The sequence below is a fragment of the Leptodactylus fuscus genome, chromosome 5, assembly GCF_031893055.1.
Source record: "Leptodactylus fuscus isolate aLepFus1 chromosome 5, aLepFus1.hap2, whole genome shotgun sequence".
Classification (NCBI taxonomy): Eukaryota; Metazoa; Chordata; class Amphibia; order Anura; family Leptodactylidae; genus Leptodactylus; species Leptodactylus fuscus.
This window is the reverse complement of record NC_134269.1, coordinates 160,894,375-160,915,058: the sequence shown is the minus strand read 5'-3', so window position 1 is coordinate 160,915,058 and position 20,684 is coordinate 160,894,375. Positions and strand designations below refer to the sequence as shown.

General features: G+C 41.7%; 1 protein-coding gene across 2 annotated transcripts; it reads left to right on the top strand.

Moving 5' to 3' along the window:
* Positions 1–686: 686 nt before the first annotated feature.
* LOC142203669 (C-terminal-binding protein 2) lies at positions 687–18,349 on the top strand. Of its 2 annotated transcripts, none has more exons than XM_075274588.1 (10): positions 687–745; positions 4,623–4,686; positions 7,290–7,444; positions 9,027–9,171; positions 9,309–9,515; positions 9,630–9,844; positions 10,408–10,538; positions 10,616–10,743; positions 10,858–10,972; positions 11,642–18,349. In XM_075274588.1, exons 2-10 carry the CDS (start codon positions 4,644–4,646, stop codon positions 11,802–11,804), a joined length of 1,302 nt encoding a protein of 433 aa, XP_075130689.1. In that variant the 5' UTR covers positions 687–745; positions 4,623–4,643; the 3' UTR covers positions 11,805–18,349. The 2 variants fall into 2 exon arrangements, with proteins under 2 accessions (XP_075130689.1, XP_075130688.1); XM_075274587.1 differs by having other exon boundaries at positions 4,623–4,692.
* The last annotated feature ends 2,335 nt before the right edge of the window (positions 18,350–20,684 follow it).

The window sequence follows — 20,684 nt, the reverse complement described above, 5'->3', positions numbered from 1 at the left end:
TTTTTACACGTGTAAAAAATATCATTGAAGTCAATGGGAGTCTTATTTTTACACGTGTATTTTTACATGTGTATTTTGCAAAAATACACGCTCGTTTACTCCGTGTGAAGGCTCCCTAGGGCTCGTTCACATGGAGTAAACTTGGCACGCAATGCGCCGCATGTATGGGACGTTTGCGCCGCGATTTTGACGGTGCATGTTTGCGGTCGCGTTAGCGCTGCGTTAACGCGACCGCAAACATGCACCGTCAAAATCGCGGCGCAAACGTACCGTACACGCAGCGCATTGCGTGCCGCGTTTACACCGTGTGAACGAGCCCTTATTGTCATTCAAGTGCTGAATATCACGGGGGCGTTTTTTTTTTGGTTATTGTGTAATTATTAATCGTAATCTGTAAATTCAGATATTTATTCATTTAGGGGGTGGGGGCGCCTTTTACAGTTCGCTAACCGAGAGACTAGGTTCACTCCTGGATCCACTAATACAAATGCCGTAGATAGATTCATAGACTCAGGCATCTAGAAGCCTCCATGGCGCTGACATACTGAGACACTTCGTGACGCTGCCGCACAAAACATGACGTTCACACACGAGATGCGCGAAACAAGCGCCAGAGGGCGCGCTTACACAGCTCGGCCTGACGCCGCTCTTGCCGCTCTGGTCTCTCTGATACCGCTAGTGGTCATATCCTGTTTCCTGTGTGATCCGCTGCCGAGAGCGCGACGGGTCCGGTGGGGAGGAAAAGGTGAGAAAGGAAAGCGGGCGCGCAGCAGGTGAACGCTACGGACGGCGGGTTACGGGGATGAGGGGGGGGAATTGCCGCTCTAGGTCACACCGTGCATTGCAGCATCGGAGCGTATCTTTTCATTGTAGCTGTCGGTGCACAGGACAGCGCTGCGCTCATACATCCATCGTGTCAGGCGGCTAGTGCGCTCTGTAGTCTATGTGCTGCTGTCATGTAGTGTCTTCTGGGACTGCGGGGACAGTGGAGAGCAGTCACATCCATGACCTAGATCTCTTTGCATATGAAGTCCGTTCAGAGTATAAAGCAATGGCTTCTTCCCATATAGCACACTTCTACTAGGAGTATGTGTATGTATATAGCAGTCCTCTGGGCACATGCCAGGGCTCCATGTACACAGTAATGGGCAGCTGGCACATGGGGTCTGGGGAGTAAAGTGGGGCTCAGGCTTTCTCCAGGGATAAGTCATAGTCATTGCAGAATTTTCTTCCATTGAATTGCTAGAAGAAACCTCACAGCATGAAATATTAAGTATAATTCATCTTCTGTATAAAGCTGGGTTCACATGAGGCTTATATTATTATTAACTGAAACCCCTTTTATATGTAGTTATATACAGCGCGTTTCTCCAAGGGTGTTGTCACAATGGGGAGACTTTAGAAATATGTCTATGGCCTGGTTCACATCTGCAGTCTGCTTGGGGACCCCCTGGAAACCTATCTGCATAAAAAAGTGGTTACGTAAGGAAACCCGCAAACCCCATAGACTATAATGGGGTCAGTGTGGTTTCTGCACGAAAGATGCTGCTTGCAGGACTTTTCTCTGCGTATTACATGCACATAGGCAAATGCATGGCCCAAACACAGATGTGAATCGGGCCTATACCAGTTTTCTAGTGTTGTGTGTTAATGTGTTAAATGCTTTTTATTGCACCAAAGATGGTGTCACATTCCCAGGGTGGGCACACTTCAGTCTGACATGTTTATCTGGCATAAGTCTGTTCTTGCTCCTGACTGGCATAGATTTCCATATTGGTGCCTTGTATGTGCCTGATATATGAAGAGGTCAGAGCCTATTTTGGTCTTTATTAAGGCCAGCATATGTGATGCCAATCTTAATAAATCCACCCCAACGTGCCTGGATTCAGCTATATTCAGTATTCAGTCTCTGCTGCCAGTGCTTTTACTTCTTAGTAAGTGAAACACTGCTTTATTTATACTGGATATCACTACATGCTGTGTAGATTTATTGGCACCATTTGGCCAGTATGGATATTCTGTGTAAGCAGTGGCTGCCTGGGGTCTGGATGCGATATAGGTGTATCCAGGTACAGTGTATCACCCCCTATGCCAGTAAACCAGAGATATTTAATGGACATTTTCTTTCAGGTCAAATGTATAGTGACATAGGCTAGACATTACTTTTAATAAGGCTGGGTGTACGTAGCGTCTTTTTTTTTTTCTGAAAAACTGCACACACTTTTTAATTGTTATAATGATTTGTATATGTTACTGTAAGAAAATATTCTTCTCCGACTCCATAGTAACCTCATTTATTATGTATCTAGGTGTAAGCAACAAAAAGGAATAATGAACATCAAACGGCAAAAGGAAGGACCACAAATCAAAGAATAATCGATAGTGATGTATGGAACAAGTGTCCTTTAAAACATAAATGTTTGTTGCTGAAGAATAATCTAAAAAGGCAGATACCCACATTGCATACTACTGTGGAATATTGTGACTTAGTCTTATGGCACCCAGTAGTATGTAAAGAGAAAATCGGAGTGTCACCAAGTATGGGCATGAATGCCGTGTAACATCAATACGTCTACGCCTATTATGGAAATAATCTAGTACTCTCATATGTTGATGCTTTGTCCCAGGTCATATTAGATATTGAGGCAATGTATCTGTCTTGTATAAATGAATTGAGCTCTGTCCTCCATATAACTAGTGGAGTATCCCCGATGTCAGGAGCACTGCCCCATATTTTATACAGTCACATTGCCAGTATGATGTGACTGAAAAAAGCTGCAATGCAGATGGATTGCTCCAGCCACCCTCCCAATCCGGCCACTTAGTTTCGGCCAGCAGTGTTCTCTATATTGCTCAGAGGCCACAACATCAGCCATGTGCCGCCTACTCCAATGTCATTGTGCTTTAAAGCCAAACTGAAAATATGCCAGAGTGCTTCACGTAGTCAATGGTATGTTGCTGGCTGCAGACAGGTGATTATTTGTGTAGGGTTTAATATTCCGTAATGTCCTCAATATTTTGTCCTGAGACTACTGTCATTAGTTTCTCAAACATCACAATATCCTACAGTACTATGCCATGTCCGTTTTTGTGGCTTCCTGTCTTTTTGGATTATTCTAAGCAATAACTTATGATTTAAGGACACTTCTCCAGTACTTTACAATGCCTTGATTTGTCTTCCCTCCTTATTTGTGATGTACACGTTGTTATGTATTTCCTGTGTATGCTGACGGTCATGAAAGAGAAGCCTTGGTTTATGTGGTTTTCACAGTAATGTTGCGGACATTAAACTCCGTGCGTGTGTGAGCCAGATTTACACTATGGTGAGAGAGACTCCTAGCATTATAGTAATCTATGATGCTAGGAGTCCCTGCCTCTCTGTTTCTTGCTGTTTTACAGTTCTAATATAATAAGGCCATCCTTTTTAATTCCATCTCCTCAGTTAATACCCATTGATCGTGTTTGTGACATTCATGTACACATCAGAATATAGCTCATAGAAGGGCTTCTTTAAAAAAAAGAAATATGTTGGCCATGGAAGATTATGGCTATAGTGCCCACCACTGGGTGAGACTGTTCCCTCCCCATATATTTTTGTGATATTGTACAGCATAGACTCCAAGAGGCCAGATATTTGTTGGAGTGCGAGACCCCACCATTTAGAAGTGTTCAGGGCTATTAGTCTTGGTGCCTGATATGCTATAGAGGCTCTCTGTCAGGTGGGTGGTCTTGGGTTAGTAGTGTAGTCAAGAAGGCCTCTGCTTGTACAGTGTCAGAAAGCTCTGAACTATTCCCCCTTGTCGGCCTTGGCCCAAGACCACTCACCTGACTGCCTCAATAGTGTATCTGGCACCAAAATTAACAGCCATGATTTATTTGGGAATGGTGGGGTCTAGAGAAGTATAGTGTCTTTTAACTGATGCAAAGAGATATAGTAGTGGCAGTGAAAAGTCCCCTTTAAAGGGGTTGTACGGAAAAAGAAAAACCAGAATGGAGATGTTATGTATATATGGCCGTTCTTTTTGTTTTGCCCAGAAGAACAGCTTTAGGTGGCTACAGTCCCAGACTAAAGGCATGCTTTGCTTTAACCGTTCAAGATGTATCTGTAAATGTTATCTTATTTTTTTAAAAATATTTCCAGTCACTTTTTTTTTTTTACATTCAATAAACCTTTTCCATATCCCGCTGCTTGCCGCAATTGATCTAATAAGTTATATGTGATTATCACACACCGGGATAGAGAATTGGCCAGAACCGAGCTGCCTTAGCCCTTTTTTATGTTCTGAAACAAAGGGGAATCTATCAAGGAGATTACATCTAATTATCCTGCAAACCAAGGAGACACAGACAATCTAGTTGCTAAGGGTCCCCAAAGGAGTGATTTGAGAGCCTCTGGTCCAGATAGTTGTTTTTCTGCGTATACCCATCAATTACGCCAGGTGTTAGTAAATCAATCCCAAGGGGGGAGAGTTGTTTTGGGAATATCCTCTGCCTGTGAATGTAGTTAGGAAGCACTAGTGTAAGTAAATCCTCAGCACTTGCTTTATATGCTGTTCATCTGCCTTTTTTTTTTTTCTTTTCTTCGGACTTAATGGTAATACTGGTTATTTATTTGTCTCCAGGAGGTTTCTAAGGCCAGAACCATGGACAAGCACAAAGTGAAGAGACAACGCCTGGATCGAATCTGTGAGGGTTAGACCATATTGATTTAGAGTTTGTAGGGGCCATTGCTTATAGCAGGCCATCGTGCAACATAAACCTGTGTCCTTACCTTATTTGTGTAGTAGTTGGTTTGGACAAAGCAAAGTAAAAAAAAAATCAAAAATGATTTCATACAGAAGGCCAGCAAATATTGACTTATAATTGCAAGTGTGTCCTTGTTCTGTTACAGGGAGCTGTAACATTGGGCCTCATGTATAGAAGCTACAGCAGGAGGCAACCTGATCATTTCTTGCATTTTCATTCATTGTTGGATAAATGCAAAATGGATGTTGATCGGTTGCAGAAAGCAACTGTACTGTTATACATGGGGCTCATTGTCATAACCTTTTGTATGTTTGTGTAATATATATAAAATGAGATTTGCATGCACGTCATCATTGCAGAATCAAATCTTATTGACTTTCGATGCATTTGTAGTTGAGGTTTTCTGTGCTAAAGGGGTTGTGCTAACGTTAGGTTCACACAGCATTTTTCGCTGCTGTTCGTGTTCGTTTGGGGATCCGAAAGACTGAGAGCTCGTTTGCTAAAAAAGCAGTTACCCTGTGGATCCCAAAGACCCTAATGGGGTCCATCGGTTTTATACTGATACCAGCAGAGATTAAAGTGCTCCATGCAGGACTATTCTCTCTGCCGATTTTAGAGTGAATCTGCGGCAGAGCCTCCAATGCAGATGTGAACCTAATGTTGATGTAAATTTTGACTGATCAGTAGGGGTCCCTTGCACCCCATCTAAATGGAGTAAAGTTTGCATAGATACAATTCCGCTCCATTTATCTCTGTTGAATTGCTAAGTAGAGGACAGGTGTTCCAGCCATCAGCCTAGCTATTGTGCATAGGTGGTATGTTGTAATCTTGATCCTTATAATGGTCTGTCCATAAAAGGATCACGTTAGGCATCTAGCCATCTGTGTTTGTTTGGAAGGAGTTCCAGTTGTATTTCCAGACACATGCGGATGAGCCATGGTGCATTGATAAACCCGGTGCACCAACAAGCACACTGGCTCCTTTTGTGTGTGATGAAGACAGCTCCCTCAAACATTACCTAAACATGGCAACTATAAAAAAAAAAAAAAAAAAACAACAAAAAAAAGCATTTTGTGGTTCCGTGGCATCATAGTTTATTATATTGTTCGTATTAGCCACTTTACATTACTTTATCTTTCAGAGCTGCTGGGTGACCGTGTGATACACAGTGTTATTCTATATAGTTTCTTTGTGGCGCTGTTATTTAAAACAGTGACTGCATTCTGTAGTATAACTGGTCATTATTGTAATAGTAATAGGTCTGTCATGGTGACAAGCTCTTGTTAAGATGATTATATAATAAATTTTGCTTAATTGAAATGTGCAATGAACTAGATTTGAGAGTGAGTAGGTGTGATATTTGTCTAGCCAATCATTGTTTCAGCAATAACATGCCTCCTATATAAAGCAACACTTACTGATAGTGTGACAGACAGCAGCTTCACTGCGGTTATTAAAAAAAAAAAAAAAAAAAAAATTGCACTCTATTTATTTGACCTAAAGTTTTTATTACTGTGGGAACATGGCAGATACACCAAACACCCACAAATAGGGTATGCTATGGTTTTTAAAGGGAGTCTGTCATCAGAACAGTCCCTACAGGCACAGTCAGGTAGCCAGAGTTCACGAATAACACATAGCTTTTTTAGATTGTGTATGTACAGTTGTAAAGCAATTACTATGTTTCACATAAGTTCTGAAGATATTTGTGGGTTGACACATCTACAGAATTGATCTGTGAAGGTCTGAATGGTTTGACCAAAACCTTTATAAATCTTAAAGGAGTTGTCCAGGATAAATGGAAATCCCTACACCAATCTAAACACCCTCCCCTTCCCCCCATACTTTCTAAGTAACGTACATTTTCTGAGTATCTGGTGATGATCTGCTTTAAGAAATGGATCATCACTACTACTTATTCACCCCATACTTACCTTCCAGGTTTCTTCCTGGGGGATGGCTCCCTCTTTTCTGACTGCTGCCGCTTCTCCCAGCACAGCTCTGCACACTGCTGCTGATAATCCACCTCTGCTGCGCCGCTTCCACGCATGCGTAATAGAGGTGGATCATCGCTGCCGAGCACAGAGCAGCACTGGGACAAGAGCACGGGCCTGCAGAATCAGTAAAGGAGTGTCATCCCACAGGAAGAAGCCTGGAAGGAAGAGAGTTAAGTATATAATGGGGTCAGGGGTTGTGCTGAGTATGTAGGGAAGGGCTAGTAGTAGTGGGTTGGGTAGCTATAGAGACAGAGAGGGGGTGTATGGGAGGGAGGAGTGAGCTAAGAGGGGTTAGGGGTCATTCACGGAGTAAAGTGGCGCTGATTCTGCCGCGATAACTCCCAGAGACAGCAAGAAATCACTCAAAACATGGCTAAAGTGAAATGGGTGCATTTAGTAACCCATTAATAGCCCTAACAGACAGTTTAACAATATTTTTTGCCAAGGAAACCCCTTTAAGGTTTTACAAGGTTCGGTTTTTTTTTTTGTAGTTTGGAAAATACTAAACCTGTAAAGAAGATATTTAATGACTTTTCTTTTGTTTAGGCATTCGGCCGCCTATTCTGAATGGTCCTATGCCTGTCCGTCCATTGGTGGCTCTTCTCGATGGAAGGGATTGCACAGTTGAAATGCCTATTTTGAAGGATGTTGCTACAGTAGCCTTCTGTGATGCACAGTCGACACAGGAAATCCATGAGAAAGTAAGTGTTGTGTTTTGATGCTCTATTCCTGTCAGAACTACTTAGTTTGTGCTTGCCAGACTTGTACAAAGTACATACAAACATCACTGTTGTATGCAGGGAGCAGTCACTTTAGAAGAACTCATGACATTTTATTGACTTGTCTGTGATCAATGTGTTCTCTTCATTATAGCCATACCTGGGTGCAGAATATTTTCAGGGAAGATCTAGTTTTAACATAAGATGTCCTGCTGCTGATAAACTGGACTAAGCCAATTTTCAATCCCCCCCACCCCTCCACACACACACACACCTTAGAACAGCTTTTTTTTTTCTTTTTTTTTTTTCCTACCATCTACATAGCCCTGTGAGGGCTTATTTTTTTGCAGAGAAAGTTGTATTTTGTGATGTGTGTTTTTTTGTTTTGTTTTTTTTTTTTACATGACAGGACTAAGTGTATTCTACAGGTTCCTGCCTATCATACAACCAAATGGTGTCTCCCCTCTGACGTAATTTCTTGTGCTGATCAGTAAGAGAGAGGCCTCATGGCTGGCATACAGGGCATATAAAGGGTTAACAGCAGTAAACTGTACAATCACAATCTGTGGCTGTTACCTACAGATATCAACTGTGCAGTACAGCTCATGCAATTGCAGTTGTCAGTTGTGATATTACCTTTGCAGCTGCTCTTCTGGCTAGTCAGAAAAATCTGCATTAAAGAGGACCTTTCACGTCCTTGTACACATGCGGTGTAATACACTGCTAGAAAGCCGACCGTACCCTGTCAGCTATCCGTTCTGTGCCCCCGCTGAAGAGCTATCGGTGTCATTACCGTAGCTCTTCACTGTCAGAAGGGCGTTTCTGACAGTCTGTCAGTGACACCCCTCCTCACAATAGCGTCTATTGCGCTGTACTGTGAGAGGGGGCGTTCCTTACTGCCCAGCGATGACGCTGAGTGATGAGGAAGGCCCCCCCCCCCCTCCATAGACGAGTACTATCAGGAGTAGGGGAGGCATTCCTCACTGCTCAGCGTCATTGCTGGGTGGTAAGGAACGCCCCCTCTCACAGTACAGCGCAATAGACGCTATTGTGAGGAGGGGTGTGACTGACAGACTGTAAGAAACGCCCTTCTGACACTGAAGAGCTACGGTACTGGCACAGATAGCTCTTCAGTGGGAGCACAGAACGGGAAAGCCAATAGTGCGCTGAATTCAGCGCACTATCGGCTTTCTAGCAGTGTAATTACACCGCATGTGCCCAAGGAGATGAAAGGTCCTCTTTAAGAAAAAACACCTTTCCTACAGATATATTATATATATAATTTTTATTTTTGGTTTTTTAAAAAAGGCACTTTTTTGGCTTCTTGGCTGATGTGTGCGTTTTTTTTTTTTTTTTTTGTTTTTTTTTACTGCGTCCAGCAATGAAGTCTTGTCATGTTACCATTACAATTACCGGCTGGAGGCAATCTGCATTGTCAGATGATGTTTTGAGGGAATGGAACGGGAATAATTTTTGGATATTGCCACCTTTATTTTAGGCACCAGAAAATGCCTAAGGCCTTCCGTAATGTGAATACTCAACTCTCTACATTCCTTTACAACAGGTATTAAGTGAAGCAGTGGGGGCCCTTATGTATCACACAATCTCCCTATCCAGAGAGGATTTGGAAAAATTTAAGGCCCTCCGTATTATCATACGAATTGGAAGCGGCTATGATAATATTGATATTAAGTCTGCAGCTGAATTAGGTAAGGCCATTTTTTTTTTTTTTTTTATAAATAAATTAAACTGCTAGATCTGTACAAGTTTAATTCACTAGACACAATTTTTATAGAAAGTTTTTGGGTTTTTTTTCCCCTTTTCCTTTCTCTCTCCTGTGTTTAAGGGATTGCCGTTTGTAATGTTCCTTCATCATCTGTGGAAGAGACAGCTGACTCTACACTCTGTCACATCTTGAACCTCTATCGACGTGTTACATGGCTGCACCAGGCTATGAGAGAAGGGAATCGTGCTTCTAGCGTGGAACAGATCAGAGAGGTTGCAGGAGGGGCTGCCAGAATCCGTGGGGAGACGTTGGGCATCATTGGACTTGGTAATGCTTGGCCTAATAGAAACTGAACGAAAAACAGTTGATCAGTTTACCGATTGCGGTTTTAATGTTTGGTATCAGGCAGTATTATATGTATTTTTTTTTCTTTGTTTGCAGGTAGGGTTGGACAAGCAGTTGCATTACGTGCCAAGGCTTTTGGATTCGCAGTCATATTTTATGACCCATATCTTTCTGATGGAGTTGAGCGTTCCCTGGGCTTACAGCGGATGGCAACGCTTCAAGATCTGCTGATGCACAGTGACTGCATAACTTTGCACTGCAGCCTGAATGAGCACAACCATCACCTCATCAATGATTTTACCATCAAGCAGGTGTGTAATATGTTTCAAATGAACTCTAGAACAAGCCCAATTGGTTCCCACATACTTCAGATACAGCGACCGGACATGAGTAGTACTGCTCCTTTCAAACACTGACCCAAATTCTCATGAATGGCTGAATGCCAAGGAATAAACGTGACTATCCACTGTTCTATTTGAAACCTCTTTAAGGCCGGGCCCCATGTTGCAAATATGCTGCGATTTGGCTGTGCCAGAAACACAGGCAAAAACACTTAGCGTTTTACAGTACTGCAAAGTGGATGGGATTCTGGCTAATCTCATCCACATATTGCAGAAAAATATCTGTAGCCAAAATGCTGTGATTTCAAAAAACCTTTGCCTTTTTGTAGCTTTCAGCATGTCATTTATACCTGTGGTACACTGGTGTTTTTAGTACAGATAGTAGGGACAGAAAGTCCGGAGAAAACTCGGACTTTCTGTGAAATGCGCTGTGGAAAAAAACGTGACGCGCTTCCACCGTGGTCTTCTCCACAGCACGCTTTTATCTGCGTCTCGCTATATAGTAATGAACAATATGGCATTTACTCTTCTAGATGCGACAGGGTTGTTTCTTAGTAAATACTGCCCGTGGTGGACTTGTTGATGAGAAAGCACTAGCTCAGGCTTTAAAAGATGGACGGATTCGAGGTGCTGCTTTAGATGTCCATGAGTCTGAACCTTTCAGGTATGTTTTTAATGTTGGAAGGGTTATATGTTGTCAGTAAGCAGGAAGTTAACCATGCATTCAATTGCTTTCTGCAGCTTTTCTCAGGGACCTTTAAAAGATGCCCCCAACCTGATCTGCACCCCTCACACTGCCTGGTATAGTGAACACGCTTCAATTGAATCAAGAGAGGAGGCTGCTAAGGAAATCCGCAGAGCCATTACAGGTATATGAATAACCTCTCCTTTTCTAACCTTCTTAGCATTTTATGTTTGCGCTTGTGCCCGCGCAGTGATATGCAACCAAAATTCTTTTCAGACTAAAAATCATTTCCTTACAGGCCCAATTCCAGATGCATTGAGAAATTGTGTAAATAAAGAGTATTTACTGGCAGCTGCACAGTGGTCAGGAATGGAATCTGTTCATCCAGAACTCAATGGAGCAGCTGGATATAGGTAAGTTCATTTCATGCTTCTGATCCCACAATAAATTCACACATCGCAGTCATTCCTTATAGCATAGCCATAAGCATCCATCACCTAAATTTGTTCAACTACATCATTTTTATGCACTGTATCAAAAAAATTGTGCCAACACAGTACTGTAAACAGACTGGCGCCTCACAGATGTGTCCCGACTACCTTTGTGACTGCTACAGCCAGTTACTTAGCTATGTACTGCTGAGTTCGGCGATTGGCTGCCGCATTGATTTAGGCATTCGGGCACATCATCAATGCAGCACCGTTGTTTGGGGAATACTGGAGTAGAGGTGCTGGAACAGCAGGGAAGTAACATTTTCATGGGATTTTCTCATAGGCTTTATTTTTGATACTGTTTCAAATGAATGAACGTGGGGCAACACAGTGGCTCAGTGGTTAGCACTGCAGCCTTCCAGCGCTGGGGTCCTGCGTTCGAATCCCCCAGGAACAACATCTGCAAGGAGTTTGTATGTTCTCCCCGTGGTTGTGTGGATTTCTTCCCATTCTACAAAAGACATACTGATAAGTAAAAAAAAAAAAAAAAAAAAGTACATTGTGACCCCTATATGGGAGCACACAATCTATATAACAAAAACAACAAAACAAATGAACGCATTTAATACCTGCTTGGCTGTTTTGTTTCAGGTTCCCACCGGGAGTTGTGGGGGTAGCTGCTCCAGGACACCCAGCTTCAGTGGAAAGCCTAGTGGCAACTTCACATCCTTTAATTCCCTCGGTTTCCCACACTCCATCACCGGGACAAACAAGCAAGCCAGAGCCAGACAGAGAAATTCCGACTGACCAGTAGCAATACTGTGCTTTGTTTTGTGTTTTTTTTCTTTTTTATTCTGTTTGTTTTATGCCTTTTTATTTTATTTTTTTTTGTCCCCCTCCCCTTTTTGCCACCAATCCCATAATTTTGCTCTTCTTCCCTCTCAGAAGGGTTTGGGGGAGAAGAGCGGGATTCCAGGTCTTTTCAGCAGCTTCACTTGGTTGATGAAATCATGCTGCAAGCCCTGAGGTGTATCATCTCTCCTCACACCGGAAAGGAGAATGTTCTTATCAATGTCTGGAAACCTTTAGATATTGCCTTTCAACAGATCTATTTTTTAACTGATTTAGTTTTACGTGAAATACTATACGGGTGGGTTGTGCTTCTGTGTGCCGGGACAGGCTGATCTTTACTGCTTCCTCTAGAATGAGACATACCCAGTGGTCTCAGGGAGCTGAGGCATCACCAAATTTTTAGTGTAGCAGGTATCTCCTAATCTGAAATGTGTCTCAATCTCCTCAGTACTGGAAGATAAATGTTATTTTCTTAAAAAAGCCTGTTTGCATAGCCACACTGCTGAGAGAAAACTGAGCAGAACGCACCATCAAACTTTCTGCTTTATGGTGGGATCATTGTTCTTGACTAACAAAATAAAACCTAAAATATTTTAAGGTTAAGCTTGATGCATGGGTCTGGGGAGCATCTCTCAGGTTCTTTGAGTCCTTGTAATAGTATATGGATGAAAAGGGGTGTATATGTGCGCATGACTTGCAAGTCTTGTGTCCATCATGGTGATAAATGGGTGGGCTTGGGCATTAATTCATTTTTGTCACTGTTATGTCTGCTTTGAAGTATAAATAATTTTTTTTCTACAGTTTGCAAGAATGTAGATTGTCGCCTCATTACTTCTAGTAGTTGTGGCATTTTGCGCTTTAGTAGGTTATTAAGGAGTGGGATTTCAGAACCGTGCACATGTTCTAGGCAGAGTGTAACTACTGCTTATATAAAATGTACGGTTTCGGTCCTTTCCATCACTTTATTTTATTTTTTTTTACCTGCATGGGATGATTGTGAATAGTGTCTTAGCATAACAAGTCTCAGGATTAAATTGCATGAATCAGGTTGACATTGTGTATATTATAGAAGGATATTTTAATAGTCGGGAGTGAGGAAGAAATGAATGTCTTTTTAGTTACCTTCTTATTGTCTGTCTCTGATTTGCATATATTTGATATTGAGAAACCATTATCTGAGTGTATGGTGCTAAGTTTGTTTATAACGTTGTATTTCATTTGAAAGCCCTGGGTCTATTTAGGTCTATTCCATTCATAGTTCTTGCTCTCTTTAGTCCTGTGAGCCCAGAGGGTACAGATATATTTTTTTTCCATATGCTTTGGAACCTTATAGGGATTTTCTTACTAATGACATTTTATCCCCGGTCTACAGGATAAGGAATAAATGTCTGATTGCTGGACGGCACCCGGCGATCACGAGAGCAGACGTCTCCAAAGTGCTCATTGTCAATGGAGAGGTGGTGCACAATCACCACTCCATACACTTCTAGAGACTGCCAGAAAGTCCCATAGAACATTGCACAGACCTTGTTCTTCTGATCCTAGTGGCCAGATCCCCGGTGCTCTTAAAATGTTTCCTGTCCAGTAAATGGGGGATGAGTGTATATTTTGGGGAAAACCCCTTTAAGGGAATGTTAAACATATAGAACAGCAGATAGGTGAAGTTCTGACTTTGTCTACATTACAGGAGGCTCCAGTAAGACTGTTTTGAGCCAGCTCCTGTCTGCCTTTTGGTTCTTTCAGTGAGCAATGCTTTGTTTTATAGATTTGAGTTTGGTTATCTTTTAACCAGCTATGAAGAATTCATGTTGTGTTTGAGGTTTTTTTTTTTTTTTTGCTGTTCTATATAATATTAAGATGATGCAGATTCTCACCCCCAATTTGTCCATATAGGTGATGGTCATCCATTGACAGTTATGGTACCGATACACAAGTGCATTCAGTGCAGCCCACTGATTGGCCCGGACTAGCTGACTAACAGCCGGTGTTTAGGGAGAGAGAGGTTAGGGCATATAGAATTTCAGCATGCCTAATCTATTGTTCTCCAAGGAGGTAACCTGCCGCTAGAGGTGTCTGGAAACCACTTATTCACCACTCTCCATTGAAAGTGTACACTGTCTCAGCTGAACAGAGCATGTATGTGTATGTGGGAGTAATAATTGTTGGCCCAATAAAAATTAAGCCAATCACAACAGAGGGTGCTTAGCCAGCTTTAAAGGAGCTATCCACTTTCTAATGTTCATGGCATGTAAACATTACCAGGAGCAGCTGATACCTTGTGGTCACGAGTGTAGGACCCTTCCAGATCTAATATTGATGACCTATCCTAATCATTGGCCATCAAGGTTTGGAAAGTGGATAACTTCTGAAGTATTAGGCGTTATCAGCTTCTTAGGGTTTCTGTACAAAAACATTCATGCATGATCAGTCTATTAAGGGCCAAATACTAGATTAGATCCTGTCTTGAGATCAGTCTCAAGCCTTATCCAAAGGTTTGCATTGTGGATGTGCACATTTAATGTAGAAAATACTTCAGGTTGAAAAGATCCACTGTGTAATGGCTGACCGTTTACTGCAAATCTGTTCCCTTTTAGTTTACCTGCAGGACCTGGCATAGCTGTCACAGTGAGTAAAGGAGTCTGCTAAGAACAACTGGTTGGAGGGGGTGCTTAGTGTCAAGCCTCCACCGATCTGATATTGATGTCCTATCCTAAGGATAGGACATCAATATCACCACGTCTGGAGAGCACCTTTTGCTGAAACCCCGTGTTGCAAAAAATTCTGTTTTGCAGTGCCTGCAAAGTGTATTAGATTCTGGCTATTCCCATCCACACACTGCAGAAAAAAGTCTGCAGTGGAAAAGCTGCATTTTCCAAAAAATACTTGCATTTTTAAAAATGCAGTTATACATGTGAAAACACTGGCGTTTTCAGCATAGGTATAATAGGGGCAGAAAGACCACAGTGGAAAACTCTGAAAAAGCAATGAAAAAAAAACATTGCATTTCTACTGCATTTTTTTTGGTGCGCCTGGGTACGTTGGGCATTAGCCTTATGTTGTTACATTTAAAATCAGGAGAAACTTCACCAATTTCCTAAAACACACATGAATCATAGCACCATTAAAACCTGACCATGATGGCTGTCTATCCAAATAAGATCCAGTTCACTATAATCTGTAATAAATGTAGATTTCCTAAAGGCATGTAAACTTAAATCTCAGCCTGTTTTTGTACCGTGGAAATGCCTTTATTTTTTATTTAAGAACTGGTTCACATCTGCGTTCAGGCCATTCCGTTCCCCTTTCTGCATGAGATATGTGGAGAGAAGTCCTGCAAGCAGCACTTTTTTCTCTGCATTTTTTGTGTGGAAACCTCATGTACCACATTATAGTCTATGGGATCCACGAGTTTCCTTAGGTAACAGCATTTTTTTGTATGTTTCCTTTCAGGGGGTCCCCAAATAGACAATAGAACAGAAACCCGAACGCAGATGTGAACTGGACCTTAATTCAGATCTTTCAGAAGTAACATAGCAGATGAGGTTGGGTGAAGACACCGGTCAAGTCAAACCTAAGGAAGGGTTCACATTACCGTTGGATTCCGGTATGAAGGTGTCCGTTTAAGAAAATACAAAAACGGACTCCTATCGTAACGGACAGTAACTGATGGTTATCAGTTATTGTCCACTATAAGTCCATTGCTCGTATAATTAATTGTTAAAAACACGGACATTTGCCGGACATTTTTTTTCTAATGGACCAAAAAGTCCTGCGTGTAGGATTTTTTATGTCCGCTGGAAAAAAAAACCCCTAGACTTGTGTGTAAACAGACACAAGATAAAATCCCATTGAAATAATTGGAAATTTTAACGGATTGACTATTCAGCTAAAATCTTGCAACGGGCACTGCTGACGGTCACCAACTTCAGCGTGAACACTTCCTAACTGAGCGTTAGTGTAGCCAGTTCTGAAATTAGAAGTAGGATGATATTATAACCAAGGATGTGACTGCAGCATTTTCTTTCCGATACAAGGTAGGATCTCAAGGTAGGCATGAAATAAAATAAGTGTCTTATTGGTCATTTAGTATTGTCTAAGGGCTCATGGCCATATAAAAGTTTTCTACGATCTCACAGTTGTACAGAGCCATAATGGGGCACTCAATGACTTCTATGAAGCCCTGGGGTACCTTATGGCTTTCATTTCTTCTAGAGACATCTTTAGTGTGTGAGGAGGGTTTTGTTTTTTCCAATAGATGTGTGCGCCATGTTTCCCTTCATGCTGTAAAAGCTATTCTCAACTGGAGCAGGTCTGTGAATTTTGGCACCATAAAGTTTCTTCCACATGATTAAAGTGTGTGAACAATGCCCAAGAAACTTTTAATTGAGGAGGAGTTGCAATGACTCTAAATAATCCTAAAATTGCCAATACAAATGCTTAAGACAGAACTATATATTTATTTTCTTCTCCTATTTAGGGGATCTGCACACAGCCATGTTTTAACCAGATTTAGCGGCTTGAACTTCATGCTGGGAGCTGGACTCCTAGCAGTATAGTTATTTATGATGCTAGGAGTTCCTGTCTCCCAGCGACATACTGTACCATACTGTATTTGATATGAGACAGTATGTCGCCGGGAGGCAAGGGCATAGATAACTATACTGCTAGGAGTCCTGCTCCCAATACAAAGTTCAAGCTGGTATATCTGGCTAACACCAGAGCGTGTTTCATGGATGAAACATGGCTGGGTGCTGCTTCGCTTACCTGTACTCACATACCTGTATTCCCGTATTCTGTGCACACCCACTTTTCAAGCCTTTGTGCTATATTTGAGGTTTTATCCATTGTATTAGCTCTTTATTTTGAAAGTGTATTCATCTAGCATTGGGGGTGGTATAACATTTACTTAAATTCTTACATCGGAGTCTGTTTAGGGAATAGATTATAAATTATCGATTGTGAACTTTGTGACTTAGGGCTTATTCATATGTCAATGTTTTGGTCAATGATTGTGAGCCAAATCCGAGAGCAGGTTGAAGCTCCGAACAGGCGCACATCTTTCAGTTATACCTTATTTCTGTGTAGTCCTCCCTCTTGGTTTTGGCTCACAATAATGGAGGCTAAACTCACATCTGCGTCTCCACATCTCTGTTTGAGACTCCGCAGGATAAATTGTCGGAGATGTGAACCTAGCCTAACCAAACACTGAAAAAGGCCTCATTCTCCTGGTGCATGGTGCTTGTAGCAATACTACTATAAGGGAAGTAGAAAGCTATGTGATTAACGCCTACTGGAATAACCAAGGTCCCACTGGGCAGCGAGATGGTGCAGACACCACATGTCTATATGGTTGTAGCCATACGAGGTATTTTTGAGGGCTGCAACATTAGACATTACTAATAAATGGTTACAGCAGTACATTGTTTTATGGCATGCGTACAAGAGTTGTACATTGTGTTCCAGGACAACAGCAAGTGTCTATCGGCTAAGACAATGGTAGTGGCCTCATTGTGTAGGGGAAGGGGGCAGTGAGTAATAGAGATTCTGTGGATGAGTAGATAATTGTGTTAATGTTACCAAGCACGGCGCGATATCAAAGTTCTGTGCAGTCTGGTAGTGTGGACACTTCTGACTGGGATGTCTAGGAAGCAACTCACCAAAGTCTTAATTTTTTTTATTTTTATTTTTTGTTAAACAGCAACCCAGCACACAGAAAATAATCGCATCCAATGAATCGACATATTTTATCCGCTCTCCTTTAAAAGGAGCCTTTTTTTATACTGTTTAAAAACCAGCTTCATAAATCAGCTCAACGCAAGATTTTTCTGCGCCTCGGTATGACATGCACATAGCAGGTTTCTTTTACTATTCCCATGAACCACTTTGTGGATAACTAGGGGCTCAGACTGTCAGGTTACTACAGTGGAGTTCGTGTAGATAAATGGAGGGCCCTTGGGCTAATCTGTAAACACACAAAGCAGGCCATGCATTTGATATTGGCTAGTAGCTCTAATTCAAGGGTTTTGTTTCCTGGTCATGTGGGATTCCGTTATTTGCATTATTTCTCTATATGTCCCATAATACATGGGTTATTTTGAAGATTCCCTTAACTGACCCTTAGCAGGGAGTCCTAATGATTGGGGTCCTGTCTGGTTTCTTTTCCCGTACTAGTGATGTCCCAATCTGCATGGAGAAGATATTAGAGCGTTTCTTTCCCTGTACAGTGGCCCCATATCTGCAATGGGTGATCTTGTATTAACCCTGCATGGACTGAGCTGAGATGTGACCCTGTGTCCTAAAGGTGCAGTGTTGTGTGGTCAATCTTGTGTTGGTTTGTTACAGGTTATGCACAGCTGACCAGCTTTTTATAAATTACTCGGAGTGTCAGAAATATATTTTTGTAGACAATGAACAATATGCCTTTTTTCAGCTGGATAGCTAAAACTGTGAAACATTGAAAAGCTGTCTGTAAACAAGTGTTCTGTATTCTCATTGGTTTTTGTTTTTTTCTTTGACTGCAAATACTTTAATTTTTCACTTGTAGTACTTAGCAAACAATTTGTTAGGATAGGTTTTTCTGTCTCCTAATCATTTCTCTATAATATTTTAATAAAGTCCTACACCCAATGTAATATTAGTCTGTGGTCTTCAGTGAGCCAAAAAAGCAATGCAGTTTTATAAAATGTTGGAGAAGCAGGTCATACACATGGTCAAACCGACTTTATACACGCATGTGTTCCCAATAGGGGCAGAGGTGAAATCTACAAGGACTCCTGGCAGCAGCTTATCTCTCAGATAATAAGAGAATTGGGCACCAGGAAGCCCTAGCCAGCAGAAAACTTGTGCATATATAATATAGTATTCTGAAATGGCACTCAAACATTCTTTAATACAGAAGACTGAAACCTGTCATGCTGAGTCCGGCCGTGAGCATTTTATACTCTCCGCGGCAAAACCGGTTTTTTAAAACCGGACACAGAGTACTGCATGTCCGACTGTGTCCATTAAAAAAAAAACAAAAAAAAAACACACGGTCTCGCCACGGAGAGCATAAAACGCTCACCGGCGATCACGGCTGGACACCTTTCAAACCCATTCAAATGAATGGGTAGGAAAGAGTCCTGAAGGTTTCCGTCTCCTGCCCTGTTTTGTGCAGGAAACGGAAACCTGCAATGCGGACTCCCGGGTGCAGATGTGAACAAGCCCTGAAACCTCAAACCTAGGAGTGACCACAAAAAGAATGGGAAATATATAGAAAGCTCTTAGGGTGCATGCACACTACGTAACGCCGGGCGTGTATGAGAGCCGTACACGCCGGCGTTACAGCAGGGCTGCCGAACACTTCCCATTCACTTCAATGGGAGCGCTCGTAAACGCCGCTGTTACGAGCGCTCCCATTGAAGTGAATGGGAAGTGTTCGGCAGTCTGCTGTAATGCCGGCGTGTACGGCTCTCATACACGCCCGGCGTTACTCAGTGTGCATGCACCCTTACACCTTCTGCTCAATCCACTCCGGACTTTGGCTCAAAAAAACCGCAACAAAATCTGCAACAAAAAAAGATGTGAGATTATATAGACGAAGAAAAGTTCCCATATTTGAGATCCAAAATGAAGCATGTCTTCCCAGTTTAAGAAAATTTACTTGGATTGACTAAAGACTAAAATGTTGTAAGAACTGTTTCTATTCAGGGAAAAACTTAAGAGATTTCCTCTGGATAAAGAAAGTTAAATCTTGAATGAAAGTTCAGAAGATTGATCTATCAGCAGTCAAACTAGAGCCATCTCCTTTGAGAATTTATCACAATTCTTTGCAGCAGTCACCTCATTTACATCAGACATGATTACAGTATAAAATGACACCTCTATAAAGAACATCACTGAGCAAGCATTGCAACCACTAAACATAATAGATAATGTCTTCCTCTACTCACCTCCTGGGCTAGAGCAAGACTAGAATATTCTCCCATAACCCTCACTGATTCTGGTCTAGACTATAGCTCCCTATGGCTGTAAAACTGCTGGAAAGCAAAATGCTGAAAACAGAGCAGAGAAGAGGCTTCGGCAAAAGAACAGCCCTCATAATTATTTACAGAAAATGAAATATAAAACAAGATTGAAAAAAAATAAACACATTAGAAAATAAAAACAAAACCCATATGTTTAATATTTTTTTTCTCCTTTTTAAATACCCCCCCCCCAGTTTTCATTAAGTGTCCCCTAATAGGTTAGGTCTAGTGCAGGGTCTAAGGCCCCACGTTGCAAAAATGCAGCTTCTTTAGTTGCAGCTTTTGCTGCATTTATTTTTCCAGCCAATGCAAAGAATAGGAAATATATAGGAAGTTCTTATACGGTTCCTTCTGCTTAATCTACGCTTGGCTTTGGTTAAAAAAAAAAAAACCAACACAGCCTTTGATTTCACACGCCTGTTTTAGGGTATGTTCACAAGGCAGAATTTGGATTCTGCGTGTGAACATACCACGCGGCTAGCCACGATGGAATGCCAATGTAGTGCACCGGCATCTCGTCACAGCATTTTGCTCCGAATTAGGCCCGAATGAATGGGCCTAATTGGGAGGGAGTCTCGCACCGTGGACGCTGATGGGAAAAAAATTAAATTGAATGGGAGGCGGTTTTTGAGGCAGATTCCGTGTCAAAATTCGCCAGCAAAAAACTCCATGTGAACAGACTCTAAATGGACTAAAATAGAACTTCCTATTTTTGCCTATTTTCATAGATCCCATGGAAACATGGTCATCCAAAAAAAAAACAAAAAAAAAAACATTTTTGCCATTCTCCTTTGGGATGGTGGTCATGGAGGGTGATCGGAAATAATGGAAATAGA